This window comes from Triticum aestivum, chromosome 7D, assembly GCF_018294505.1.
Source record: "Triticum aestivum cultivar Chinese Spring chromosome 7D, IWGSC CS RefSeq v2.1, whole genome shotgun sequence".
In the NCBI taxonomy this organism is placed as follows: Eukaryota; Viridiplantae; Streptophyta; class Magnoliopsida; order Poales; family Poaceae; genus Triticum; species Triticum aestivum.
This window is the reverse complement of record NC_057814.1, coordinates 101570316-101585331: the sequence shown is the minus strand read 5'-3', so window position 1 is coordinate 101585331 and position 15016 is coordinate 101570316. Positions and strand designations below refer to the sequence as shown.

The 15016-nt window shown below is 46.1% G+C and overlaps 1 protein-coding gene and 1 long non-coding RNA gene across 2 annotated transcripts; one reads left to right on the top strand and one right to left on the bottom strand.

Moving 5' to 3' along the window:
- The first annotated feature begins 2335 nt into the window (after positions 1–2335).
- LOC123167496 (cinnamoyl-CoA reductase 1) lies at positions 2336–4371 on the top strand. The gene is made up of 5 exons (XM_044585333.1): positions 2336–2620; positions 2710–2864; positions 3163–3351; positions 3447–3805; positions 3948–4371. The coding sequence occupies exons 1-5, from the start codon at positions 2485–2487 to the stop codon at positions 4132–4134; spliced, it is 1026 nt and encodes a 341-aa protein (XP_044441268.1). The 5' UTR covers positions 2336–2484; the 3' UTR covers positions 4135–4371.
- Positions 4372–11563: 7192 nt separating this feature from the next.
- On the bottom strand, positions 11564–13684 carry LOC123167267 (uncharacterized). The gene is made up of 2 exons (XR_006483883.1): positions 13282–13684; positions 11564–11860 (listed from the first exon to the last, which is right to left on the bottom strand). It is a non-coding gene; the product is annotated as an uncharacterized lncRNA (long non-coding RNA).
- Positions 13685–15016: the final 1332 nt, after the last annotated feature.

Genomic DNA, 15016 nt, shown 5'->3' with positions numbered 1-15016 from the left:
GATAGCATGAAATCGTTAATGGAGGTGTGAGGTGTGTGTGTGTGTGTGTGTGTGTGTGTGTGTGTGTGTGTGTGGGGCACTCTCTTGTGTTTTTTTTTCAATGTTGTGAAGATTGCTCACCTCACCTACCGTGTGGTACTTCTACTATTAAAAGCAACGAATCAAGAACTTGTCAAAAAAAATCACGTTATACAAATAATAGAAAATCATAAAAAGAGGAACCCATATGTTTTAAAATTTAAATTAAGTTTCTCTCTGGCTGAGGAAATGAAAAAAAATTCGAGTTCTGGCTCTAGTATTTTTTTTGCAAAACTATCTCTTGTAAACCTAATTCGGTTATAGTATACCGAACTTAATTAACTAGCGAGTTTAACTTTCTTTTTATATATTGACCGAAAAAATAAGGAGAAATTGGTTATTTAACTTTAAAAATCAACTCTAGGCTCAACATATAAGATTGAACCTAAAAGTGCAACCCAAAGCTTTCATCAGTGAGTTCATGATCTAGAAACTATATTGAGATCATTTTTATGCGACAATATAGAGGAAGTACCAGCGGCTTCATAGCCACAAGGGCTATACACTAATTGCAAATTACGCATCCTTTTTATTGATCCCTACCAAAATGATTAGAAAGTTCACGAGAGTCAGATCTACTCAATACAATTAACCTAGACTTACTTAAAAGCAAAAGGGGACTCACATAGAAGGATGGTAAAGTTGGTGGGCATTGCGATAGTCTGATTAGAAGCAATGACCACAACACCGTGAAAGGGGAGGTGTGGGGAGAGTGAGGCTAGAGTCTTATAGGCTCTTAGGGCAGAACCATGCATATGGGCTTCCGGTGCAATAGAACTGGGTGGTAGGGTGCATAATTTTTATTTTGAAAATTCACGAAGCTCGCAAACTAGAGAGAGGTGAGATAATCCCGCTACATTCCAACAAGGGGTTTTTCGTCGGATCTTTTCACATGGTTCGTCCAAAGGGTGAGATCGTCAACAATGTTTTGAATTACATGTCTGGTGGTGTATTCTATCTGTCTGGAGACTTTGGCATTCCTGGCACCCCAGCTTTTCCAAAGCACTATGAGTAGCATGGAGGGGTTGCGTGTGTTGGCGATACCAATTGGTGGTGTTGATTTCAGATCTGTTCGAAGGGGAAGACAGAGGGTTTGATACCAATGGACCGCCAGATGCGTGCAGCTGTCGGGCATCGGACAAGTAGGTGTACCGGTCTTTTGCATGGGCCATGCACGCAGGGCACGCTGCGATGGGCTGGAGTATTTTCCGATAAAGGCTGGACTTGGTGTTGAGCTTGTCATGTTTCTATTCGCGGATACACATTCAAAGATAACATTGTTAACTTTTAGTTGTATATACAAAATGTCGCGATGTGTGCCCTGAGATGGACAAGAATTTTTGAATGCCATGTTAAAATTGATTATAAGCTACCGTGATTGAAGCTTTACAAATTATAATCTACTACATGACTTGTAAAACACGCTCGGATAAACACACTGAACCTACCGCTATAAATAAATTATATACTACCACTATAAACATACCTTTTCCGTTTCCTTTGACCCACTATCCTTTCTGCAGATCATATTTGTAAATATGCATGCTAACCAAGAATTCTAAAACACGATCGAGTCGAGAGAAAAAGCAATAAAACATTACAAAAAGGTTCAATCAAACAAGCTTATTAGTATAACCCTCTTTCCAGAGACATCAAAATCAACCATGCACCTATACCATTTTGCCAACATGTTTGCCCAAATCCAAATGCATCCCCCGCAAACGTAGCGAAGCCGCACTGCGACCCCACCGAGCTCCCGGGCTTATAAACATAAGTATACCAAGAAAAGCAACAAAACATTCCAAAATGGCTCAATCAAACAAGGTTACTATCTTCTAAAAATACAATGTTATTATAACCTTCTTTTTTTATGGTTATTATAACCATCTTTCTAGAAGCATCAAAAATCAATCATGCACCCTACTCACCATTTTCCCAACACGTTTGCCCAAATCTACATCTATATATAAAAAACAAAAACACGTTTGCCCAAATCCAAATGCATCCCCGCGCAAATGTACCCGGGCCGCACCGCAACCTGCTCGGTCCAAAAACGTGCACCCGGAGTCTACACCGTGTCAACACCATGAATGAACGAAAACATCGTCAAAAGTATTGGATACCTTCTGGTAAAGCCCTGCCAGTGAGGGAAAGAGAAAGGAGATCTCATCTGATTTACCAGCCGGAGACGTCAGATTTTTCTCTGTCAAGTCCACCACCAAACACTCGGGTGCTCCTCTATCTATAAGTACGTACCAAACGCACGCAGATAGACCAGCGCTCCCCACGCATACGTTGTTCTCATCTGCCTGACTAGTTGATATCGCCAACACATCTATTCATTCACCTAACCGACCGGAGGGGAGATCTTTGTGCCGCACCGCGCCGCGCCGGACAGGAGCCAGCATGACCGTCGGCGGCGAGGCCACGGGGCACGGGCAGACGGTGTGCGTGACCGGCGCCGGCGGCTACATCGGGTCGTGGATCGTCAAGCTCCTGCTCGAGAAGGGGTACGCCGTACGAGGCACCGTCAGGAACCCAGGTACGTGCCTGCATATACGGTGGCGCCGGCGAAGTCGATCTGCTCGCGCGCGTGGTGGTTCTGACTTCTAACTCGTGGCGCACGTGCAGATGACGCGAAGAACGCGCACCTGAGGGGCCTCGCCGGCGCGGCGGAGCGGCTGGTGCTGTGCAAGGCGGACCTGCTCGACGGCGACGCGCTGCGCGCCGCCATCGCCGGCTGCCACGGCGTCTTCCACACCGCCTCGCCGGTTACCGACGATCCCGTACGTTTGCTTAACCTTTGCCGAATTGATACTCAACCATTATTGCCTTCCGAGGATTCGATAAGACTGCGAGTATTTGGGATGAGATGAGATAACTGCTGGGGATTTGGCTCCATCAAATTTATTTACTTTTCCGTTTCTATTCTGGCTGGACTGGACACAACTGTATCCACTATCCACGGAGGAGGGGCTGCTTGCGCATGGCCCCACCCTTCAGTGAGGGACAATGGGTCAAAGTCGTCAACAGTAGCATGGACGCAGTTATCGTCTAGTCTTGATGTGCGTGCGCGCTTTGCAGGAGGAGATGGTGGAGCCGGCGGTGAGAGGCACGCGCTACGTCATCGACGCCGCGGCGGAGTCCAGCACGGTCCGCCGCGTCGTGCTGACGTCGTCCATCGGCGCCGTCGCCATGGACCCCAGCCGCGCCCCGGACGCCGTCGTCGACGAGTCGTGCTGGAGCGACCTCGAGTTCTGCAAGAAAACCAAGGTACGCAGTACACGTAGTATTTTGCATGCACCCGGCCGGACATGGTCGCCGGCGGGCGGCGGCTCATCGCTAATTTTGTTGTGCGCGTACGTCAGAACTGGTACTGCTACGGGAAGACGGTGGCGGAGCGGGAGGCGTGGGAGGCGGCGGCGGCGCGCGGGGTGGACCTGGTGGTGGTGAACCCGGTGCTGGTGCAGGGCCCGGCGCTGCAGCCGGCGGTGAACGCCAGCCTCACGCACGTGCTCAAGTACCTGGACGGCTCCGCCAAGACGTACGCGAACGCCGTGCAGGCGTACGTGCACGTCCGCGACACCGCCGCCGCGCACGTCCTCGTCTTCGAGTCCCCCGCCGCCGCCGGGCGCTACCTCTGCGTGGCCGACGGCGCCGTGCTCCACCGGGAGGACGTCGTCACCATCCTCCGCAAGTTCTTCCCCGAGTACCCCATCCCCAGCAGGTCAGTAGTACCAAGGCCTGTCTCTGCAACCATGTCAACACACGTGCTAATGGCGTTGAAGTATGAAGAATATCGAGTCATTTGGTGACATGGACAGTCAACAAAATACAAAAGCTGTTGCTAACAGTTAACTGTATCGCAGGTGCTCGGACGAGGTGAACCCGAGGAAGCAGCCGTACAAGATGTCGAACCAGCGGCTCCGTGAGCTGGGCCTGGAGTTCACGCCGGTGGCGCAGTGCCTCTACGACACCGTCGTCAGCTTCCAGGAGAAGGGCGTCCTCCCGGCCCCTCCTGCCCCGGCACAGCCGGCGACGAAAGAGATCAACTGAGAGAGTAGTAGTAGTCCTTTTACTAGTAACTCAGAAGTATCCATGCATGGGTGAAAATCTCCAGCTATGTAACGCAACGGCATGCCATTCTGGTGCCTGCTAGCTGTTGCGCCAAGTTGTAGAATCACCGTATTTGCACGTTCGAAACTTTAAGTAGCATGCAGTTCGGAAAGGTGTGGCTACTCTCCAAATTAAAGGAAACTTGCGATGGGACGCTGTGCTCCTTGGTAGCACTAATTCAGAAGTATCCATGAATGACATGTCATTCTGCTAGCCAACGCCGTCCGGTGACCTGCTCACAAGTCTCATCCCATCACTCCTGCGCGCTCTGGCCGCGCCGTCCGTCGCCGCGCGGTCTCCTCCTTCATCCACGCCTCGCTCTTGGCTCGCAGGCGCCCCGCCGTACCTGTGGCGCCCTCTGAAGAAGAAGGGAAACAGCAGCCACCAAAGCTCTAGCAGTAAATTTCGCCTTGGCCTCTCCCGGAGAACCCGCATCGTGCCGCACCATGACATCCTAGATTCCTAGGCACACGTCACAGTTCTATGTTTTTATCTTTCTGTTTAAAATATATTTTTTAACATCAGTGCATACACTCACCCCTATGAACACACACACGCACACCCTACCCCTATGAGTACCTCCAAAACGCTCCCACTAAATGCGTATCGTCGGAAATCCTGAAATAAATCAAGGAATAAATGCGAACACAAGGATTTGAACCCTGTTGGGTTGGGGATACCACAGTCCCTCTAACCATCCAACCACAGGTTGGTTTGCGAAAACATAAGACGCAGATAAATGCACCGAAAGCACATAGCACATCAAACATAATAAAAAAAATTGCATCGATATCTTCAGACAACCGAACAGCCAATGCCACCGTCAGAATAGGTCACTGATGAGTCGTCGTTGTCGCTCTCATACCAGAGCCAGCCTGACCACGTCGATGACAATTGGAAAGTATTCGAGCACGTCCCTAAGAGCCATCGCCCCGAAGTTGACCCTTGAATTAAATTTGATTTGAAGAACCTGATACCTAATTGTATTTACCCTAACCTCGCCGCCCTGAGAAGCCAGCGGGAATCTGTACCAAAGTTTTGTTGAATCTGTTCCAAAGGACAAACTCAAAAGACCGAGTCAAAGGTGAAGCGCCGCCATTTGCCCAAGCGACCCTCCTGCGAGAATTTAAACCCTAACCTATCTACTAGCCAGAGCGAGGCACCAGGATTCCCCTCCTCAATGTCGACCGTTGAAGCGGCCAACAGAGGACATGATTTTTTTGGGAAAAAAAGGTCATCACGTATTTGAAAAATGTTCCTCACATATTTACAAGAATATCACCGCATATTTACAAAATATTCATTGCATAATTTTAAAAGTTTGTCCCACATTTTCTAAAGATTGGCCCTATATCTTAACAAGCATTTATAGATACAAAAATTGTACATGTGCAAATAAAAACCAAAACAAATATATTCAAATTATAACAGTAGAACAAAAAATGAAAAGAAGGAGTGAAAATGAAAAAAAAAGAAACACATAAAGGGAAAGAAATTGAGCAAGAATATAAAAGTGAATAGAAAATAAATAAACCAGAAAAACTAACACAATCTCCCTAGTGAAAATAAACAGAAAGAAGAAAAGCCAAAGAAAATCACTAGAAATATTTTTTTTTAGAAAAAATGGCTAGAAACAATATGGGTCAGCGCAGACCAAGTCGAGCACGTAGTGTTCGATTTGTCATCTATTCCACGCGCCAGGGCTATTTCTCGCCTACTGCTAGACCTATCGTCGCATCGCCTCTGGTGCTGGAGCGCCCTCTTCTTAGTGGGACGACCCATCTTAGTGGTTTTGGGAAGGTTCTACAGATAGGTTTGGACCGGTAACCTTCCATGCGTTCATTTTTAGTTTTTGAGTTTTTCAGTCTTTTCTTCATTTATTTAATATTTTTTCAAATGCAAGTCGTCTATTTTCAATACTTGTCGTACATTTTTCCTATACATGCATTATATTTTTTAACACACATTTAATACATGATGAACATTTTTCTCAAATATTTTTTGATTTTTTCACAAATAAATTTTGTAAATGAAATACACATTGAATTTTTTTAATGGTATGACACATATTTTAAACTACGATAACATTTTTTAATATTGTACGATTTCTTTTAAATTGTCAAGAACATATTCTTGAAACACGAGAACTTGTTTTAATGTCACAAAATTTTTATGAATGGTAGCTTTAAATATAATTATGCAAGCATTTTCTTACATTGCTTAAGAATTTAAAAAACTGACAATTGTTTAAACAAAATGCATGAACAATTTTTGAATGGTATGAAACATATTGTTTTAGATTATGTAAACATTGTTTTTAGAAATGCCATGAAAATTGTTTTTAAATGCGTGAACATTTTTAAAATATCTCGAACGTTTTTTTTTTTGAATGCTATCAACATTTTTTATGTTGTGCAATGAACTTTTTACAAGATATCGCAGCCAGCCCCCTGGCCATCCTCTGGCTGCCCGCGCCGCCGCACGCCGGCCCCTTCTCCCATCTTTCCACTTTCTCCTCTACCCGCCAGCCGGTCTCCTCCCCTCTCTCCACTTTCTTCTCCACCCGCTGCGTTGGCCCTTCTCGTCCACGGAGGAGCGGCTGCGGGAGCTCCATGGGTGCGGCGGCGGGAGCTCCGGGGGGCGCGGCGGTTGGAGCTCTAGAGGATCGGCGGTGGAGCCCCATGGCGGCGGGAAGTGGTGGGCCTCAATTGTATACCCATTATTTTGCCGGAAAAAACTAGGCATGTATACTACATATCCTGTGTTGTATAAGGAAAAACGATACGCATACTCCAGAACATTCTAGTTAAGCATTTTAGCCCAAAAACAAAGACTAGCCCATCATCTCCCAGAAAAAAGTGAACCTCAAAAAAATATCCCCAAAAAAGTCCGTCGATCAGATGCAACAGGAGACGAACCGGCAGCGCCCTTCCCCTGTTCGTCAGTTCTCTTCGCACCCTACGCGACGCGAGACGCCAACCGCCAGGGCTGTTGCCGTGCGATCAATCGCAGGTGCGCGCGGCCGCGGCGGCACGGACCGGCGGACGGCACGACGAATCCATCCGTGATCGCTCGCCCCTTTTGGTTCTGAACTTCTGATCCCTGTCGTCAGTAGCGGGTAGCAGCCTAGCAGGCATCGATTCAATTTTGAAGACACAGCCTGACAGTCCACAAATTCAACTATTGAAGGTATACTTGCTAAGTAGATGCATTAGTCCTTCGACTTCAAAAATTGGGCTCTCTCCTCTCATACCGATTCATAGCCGAAAGTGTCAAACTAAATTCATCTATCACTGCAGTCTGTTGGCAGCCAGGCAGGGCACGGTTTTGTTCTCGTTTTTTTCTTTTTTCTTTTTTGCGCGGGGTTTTGTTCTCGTGTTGTTCACCAGTCTATAGTACAACCGTAGAAGACTAAGTGCCTATCGGTTCCACTCCACTCCCTCGACTCCGCTCCCGGAGTGGAGCAGGCTGTAGCTCGTTTTCATAGAGCGGCTCAAGCCCAGCTCCACAGCTCCGCGGAGTGGAGCGGGGCGGAGTGATTCCAAACAGGGCTTAAGTACGTTAGTTTGACCACTTGCCAATTGTCTTTCTATTTAATCATAATGAAATTAGAGACTTGTTTGCAGTCAATTTATAATTGATCAGATATGAAAAATTGCAATTTGTCATTCGATTTGTAAAATGAAATTAGAGACTTGTTTGCAGTCAATTTAGAATTGATCAGATATGAAAATTTGCAATTTGTCATTCGAATTTGTAACGTGAGAATCTTTATAAATTCTGAATTTGTTACAATGTGCATTATCTGTAAAGATTAGTAGTCTGGCACTTGAGCAGTTTTACTTTTCCGGTTTGAAACATGAAGCAAGATGGGCAAAAATACTTGAATGATTGATTGGTCACAATCATTGAAAGGGAATTCTTCTTGCAAATTAAGGAGGAGGACATCATCACTCATTTTCAAAGCACCAAGGATCACAAAGCTATCCTGTGATTTGTAAGCTTTCTTATCATTTGCTATTTTCTATCCTCTATATATCTTAGATTTTGCTATGCTGTGTTGAACAATTATTACGTCTATATGTTGAACAATTCCAAACTATGATCATTTTTTATGAATGTAATTAATTATGCGTTTTCTTATATATATATATATATATATATATATATATATATATTACAACTAGTACAATTATGCGTTTTCTTTTATATATATATTACAACTAGTACAATATGCTACTATAATCAGTCTGCGCCAGAAAGAAAGCTACAGGCTTCATAAAAAATGTTTTGAAAATTTGAATACACAATCTTGAATTCCTGGGTCCGCCCTTGTTTGGCCGGAGCTCCTTGGCACGTTGGTGCAGGATGCAGTGGCATCGACGACAGGAGTGAGCAGCAGGCCGCGATAGCGCCGGTGTGCACGGGCTGCGGGCCGCAGCGGCAACGGTGGATGGGTCGCGGGATGCAGGCGGCCACGACCGGGGGCTAGTCCTGGCCATCTCAGGCCCGGCCCTGTCGGCCCACCCAGGCCCGGCCCTAAAATCCAGGGCCTAGGCCCGATGGGCTTGCCCGTGGGCCAGGCTTGGGCCTGAGTTTTGAGCCCATCAGCAGGGCCTGGACGGGCTTGGGCTTGGCATATTGGCATTTTAAGGAAGAGGCCCGGCCCACGGCCCTAAGCCCTAAGGGCTTTTCAGGGCTTTTTACCAGATGGGTCGGGCTTGGGCTTGAAAAGTAGGCCCGATGAAAGGGCTTGGGAGGGCCTGGGCCTCAGTTTTCTGCCGTGGGCTTTTTTAGGCCCGGCCCAAGCCCGGCCCGGCCCGGCCCATGGCCAGATATACCGGGGGCGCTGACGGAGGGGGCATTTTTTTAGATGCTTTTGTTGGCAATCTAAGACTACTCACAATGGGAGTAACATAGATAGTAACATCACACATATCTAGATAAAATAGATGATGTGGCAAGTAATAAATGAAGAAAGAGTGAAAAGTGGTAACATAGCTAGTTACTAGTAGTAGTAGTAACATCACACATATCAAGGCAAGATGTGTCTATAGCCTAATAAATGAAGTGCTCCATGTTACCACACATATGTTACTTCCCACTATAAAGGTAGTAACATAGACTAGTAACATGTCGATGTTACTACTCTATGTTACTACCCATTGTGGCTAGTCTAACAGATCGCAAAATCGGTGGTGATGACGGTTATAGTGCCGACAGTGATAGCCCAATCTATAGTAGTGTTTTAGGCCATATTATACCGCCATAACTTTTATGAAATAATTGATGTGATCGCTGGCTATATTTATTGGATTTGGTGTTTGTTCTTGTTGCAACGCACGTGTATATTTGCTAGTAAAAAGAAAATTCCGTGTGTGACACTAGAAGATAGCCCAATTTCCTATATGACACCGGATTTGGACACCACTTGTTCTCTCGCGCTCCTGCAAGAGGAGGTGATCCATGGGGCGCTGGGCGATATGCATCAGCCGTCGACACCAAGGCCGCCAGAGGCAACCGTCTGCAGTGGCGTACCTCTGCCACTGTCGGCACCGCCGGTTCGTCCTCCACTGCCACAGACCACCGTGGACTGGAAGGAGCTCAGCGGATGCACCACATCAGGACGGTGCACGCTCGGAGCCGTCGAAGCTGAAAGCCCTCCGCGATTACCGGCGCCCTCGTGGGCTTTGTTTCAAGTGCGGCGAATGCTGGGGCCAAGAGCACGTCTGCCCCACGTCCGTCCAACTGCACCTCGTGGAAGAACTCCTCGGCCTGTTTGGCATCAGCTCAGTGCTCGACGCAATGTTTCTTCACCAACCGGTGCAGTCTCAGAAACAGTCATGGCCATCTCTCGGGCGACCCTATCTGGGGGCGTGGCTCCAAAAGCATTCCAGTTGCACGCGTGGATCCAAGGATGCGGCGAGGTTCTGATGCTTGTTGATTTGGGTAGCTCCACCTCCTTCATCAACCAGGAGCTGGCCAAGACGATCGCGGGCACGCAACCACTATCTCGTCCCTGTAATAAGGTGCGTGTCGCGGATGGAGGTGAGCTCATCTGCACAACTCAGGTGCCTCAATGCACATGGAGGACCCAGGGGAGTGAATTTCACACAAACATGAAGATTTTAGCTGTCGGCACGTACGATGCCATTTTAGGTATGGACTGGCTTAAGGCTCGCATCCCCATGACTGTTGACTGGCACGCCAAAGATCCTATACCAGCCTGCATCCAGGAAGTACTGGCAGAATTCCCAGAATTTTTGGTGAGCTGGAGGGGCTACCACCACGGCGTGACTGCGATCACCACATTCCCTTGATCCCTGGCGCTCAACCAATCAACATTCGGCCCTACAGGCATAAACCTGACCATAAGGATGAAATTGATCGACAAGTGGAAGAACTGTTGAAAGCAAGCGTTATTCAGAAAAGTTCCAGTCCATTTGCTTCTCCGATAATCTTGGTTAAGAAAAAAGATGGAATATGGCGTTTGTGCGTGGACTATCATCACCTCAACGCTCTAACAATCATAGGCAAGTATCCAGTGCCCGTCATCAAAGAGTTGCTTGATGAATTACATGGCTCATGCTGGTTTTCGAAGCTTCATCTCCAGGCTGGGTACCACCAAATACGGATTGCTGAAGTAGAGGAATACAAGACGGCCTTCCAAACACATTTGGGCCATTATGAATGGGCAGCGTTAGGGACTACTGATCCCTTGCTCCCATCACACTACGATCAGAAGCATTATAGCCGTCCAATATTTTAATATGGCCCACGCACAGTTTGTTGGTTTGGATCCTTCATTAATTGCTCCGGTTGTTACTCCTTCCGCTAAACACGTCCGCTACATATGCCAGCTATCCTTCCTAAATCACTGCTGCTGTTGCTTCCTAAATCACTTCTTCCTGATTGAATGCACGCATCAACATAGCTATCCTTGCTTCCTAAACACTGCTTCCTGATTGAACGCACGCATCAACATATGCCAGAAAATTGCTTCCCATAAATCACGCCAAATATCCTTTATTAAAAAAAATCTGGTAATTTGTGATTTGCTTCCAGAAAACAAATATAAGAAAATAATTATTATTCGAGATGCATTTTGTACATACCATGGAAGCATTATTCTTTATCGGTAGAAGCATCCTTTTATGGTGTGATGAGAACATTTTTATTCCATTTTATCGACCGTATTGATAGAAATATTTTTTGCATGAATAGAAGCATTTTTTCTATTTCTATGGTAGCATTTCGATGATTTGGAAATATATTTTGGTGTAGCAGAAACAATATTTGCGTTTGATGGCATTTGGCAAAATAAAATGTATGGAAGCTAAACAAGAATATACATATGCACAAATTTAACTGATAAGAACATTATACAATTTTTTTTGACTATTCACATTATACAAATTTAACTAGCATTATTTCTATTTCTATGGTAACATTATACACTTTTATCCAAACAACAATAATTTCACTTCTGCATAGCCAGCATCACTGCGCGTTGAAGTAGCCGATCATGTGTGAGCTCCACGTGCACCTCGAGTTCTTCGTCGGCAACAAGGCAACCACCAACAAACAACATTGCCTAGAGGTTGCGTCACCTTAGCCCTTGTGCTGGATATGAGGAAGCATGACTACATCGAGCGGAACGAAATGTCTGCAACAGAAACATCAGTGACAAACAATTAAGCACGTATGGTAGTTGTTGAAACAATTTTTTTGCTGCAAGAAGCAAAATGTATGTGTAATAATATCGGTAAAAGAATTGTATGGGTCTTCCCTACTATTTTGATTAAAAAATCAGTAAAAGAAGCCACACTAGCCATGGTTGAAGCACACATGGAATTTGTTGGACCAAAATGTCTATATCATAAAAGAAGCGTACATGGGCAATGGTTGAAGCAAAAGTTTACTACCATGGAAACATGTACAAATAAGGATCACTGGAAGAAGCAAAAAGTATGTACAACAACTGTAGTCAAAGAAGCAACACCAGTCGTGGCTGAAGCGTACACGAATAGTGATTGAAGCACACCGACAAGTATTGGTTGAAGCAGAATGTATATACAATAAAATAAGGACACACTGGCAATGGTTGATGCATAAATTCACTGCCATGGATATGTATGCAGGAGACAAGGATAGAAAGCAGGGAGGCCACCTCAGTACAAGCCGAAGCTACCTTGCTACCTTCCATTTGCTGCTTGTAATCCAAGCACATAACCATGCAATATAGATCTCTAGAATGCTTACAAGACAATGTTTATAACAAAAATGCAAAAAGAAGAAGCAGTTTTCATGGAAGCAACTATTTAAACAGGAAAAGCTTATGAACTATAATTCAGAATTGTCATCATCAGTATGATCACAACCTGACCCATATTAGATGGGAGCATAGAAATTTGAACTGCAAGATCAAGCGAACATAAAGTATATTTGTTGACTGAATTAAACAGGAAATTAGTTGTACAGAAGCAATACATGAGAACTAACAAAAGTATATTTGTTGACGGTACTGATGACATCAAGAATGTAGGAAGCACGAAGTATGGACACTCAACTATACGGCACATTACATTGGCATTAGTAAGCTTGGTGCCATTATGAGGATGCATCTGTTGTGTTGCCACCACACAGATCTTAACCTATTGTGAGCGATTAAGAGATGAGCGTGACAAATTGGTCAGAATTGGTCACATTTTCGAATGTAGGAAGCACTAAAAATGGAAGCATTTTTTCTAGACGGCAGTTGCAAATTGGTTACAAATTAGAAGCATGAGTGTATGAAGCTGGGACAAACTGCAGAGAGTGCAATTTTAGTCTTAGATGGAAGCATGATAATTTTAAACATGAAAACCAAACAAAATTACCGCTAACTATGGGTACATATATATTGGTAGCTCTGTAGCGCTGAAATATAATTGGCACATCAGTCGTCAGATTCAATGGAAGCACTGAAAAACTATTGGAACTAAGGAAGATTGTCACCAATACTAGGCTGCTGGATGAATTACAAAGAAATTTCCATTGCAAAAACTAAAAATCCCCAAACCAGGGCGATAGACCTAGTTCAAATACCTTGGATTTGGAAGTGCGTGCTTTGAATAGGGCGGAATTTTTGCAATCAGATGCCTGTTCTACGGCCGGCAGGAGAAACCCCAATGCAGCGGATTTAATCGATGGTGGAGCCCGGCAAAGCACGAATCGCAGCCATGATTGGGGCCTCGAACTGCTAATGCCAGGATGGAGAACCGTCGCCCGGGGTACGCATCGGTGGAGAGGAATAGGGGGCAGTCGTGACGCTGGACGGCATGGATCGAAGGAGAAACAGGGGGCGGAAGCTGGCCGGCGAGGTGGATGTGCGAGGCGGATCGAGCTGGCCGGCGGAGCAGTGGATCTGGCGAGGAGAGCTGGCGGCGACGCAAGCTGGCGGTGAGGCGACCGAAGCGGAGCGGGCGATTATGGATGATGGGCTCGCGAGGGATTAGGGAGAGGGGATTACGTGCGAGGTTTACGCTGATTTATTTTTTCCACAAAATGAGGCAAAATCTTGAGCGTCAGATTTTGAATGAATCGACGGCCTTCGAGCGGTCTGTCGCTGGCGTTCCTTCAGACTACGGATGGGAAGAGTTTACCATTATGAATTTAAGGTTGTCTCGTTTGGTTTAGCAGGAGCACCAGGCACATTTAATGGTGCGATGCATGGCACTCTGCGCCTTGTGTTACGCCACGGCATGCTTGTTTTCTTCGACGACATCTTAGTATATAGTGAGACTTTGGAAGAGCACAAAGTGAAGCTTCGTGAGGTCCTAGAAGTGTTGCAGCAAGATCAATGGAAAGTCAAAGAAAGCAAATGTGCATTTGGTCAGCAACAACTTTCTTACATAGGCCATGTCATCAGCGCACAAGGAGTGGCGACCGACCCAAGCAAGATACATGCAGTGGCGGAGTGGAAAACACCAAGTGACATCAAGGGCGTGCACAGTTTCTTAGGCCTCACCGGTTACTATCGAAGATTGGTCAGAAACTTTGGAGTGATTGGAAGGCCACTCTTCAACTTGCTCAAGAAAGGGGTCCCGTTCGTGTGGACCAACACCACTCAAACAACTTTCCAAGCCCTCAGGGACCAATTGGTCTCTGCTCTAGTTTTGGGCTTGCCTAATTTCACTCAGCCTTCCGTCGTGGAGATAGATGCTAGCGACAAAAGGAGTGGTGTCGTGCTGCAACAGAATGTCCATCCTATGGCTTTCATGAGTAAAGCTCTGAGTCCTCGTTACCAGGGCCTCTCAACCTACGAGAAAGAATACTTAGCAATCATTGTTGCAGTCGATCAATGGAGGCCATATCTTCAGCATGCTGAATTTGTGATCCACGCGGATTAGTGAAGTTTGGTGCACCTCAAAGAGCAGCGCCTCACCACTCCGTGGCAACAAAAGGTGTTCACCAAATTACTGGGGCTCCAGTACTAGATCAAGTACAAGAAAGGGTCAGACAATTCAGCTGTAGACATGATGTCTCGCGCCAATCCCTCTGAAATTCTCTCAACTATGTCAGAATGCCAACCAACGTGGCTACAGGACATTATGCAGAGCTAGCAGACCAACCGTCAAGCGCTCCATCTTCTAGAACAGTTGGCAATTCAGGAGAATCCTAAGGGTCGCTTCTCTTTGCAGCAAGAAATTTTGCGTTTTCGGGGGCGCATTTGGCTCGGCGGTTCTATCTCGCTGTAGCAGCAGATCATGCAGGCCTTCCATGATAGCTCTGTGGGGGGGGGGGGGCACTCAGGATTTCGAGTGACCTATTGTCGTATTCG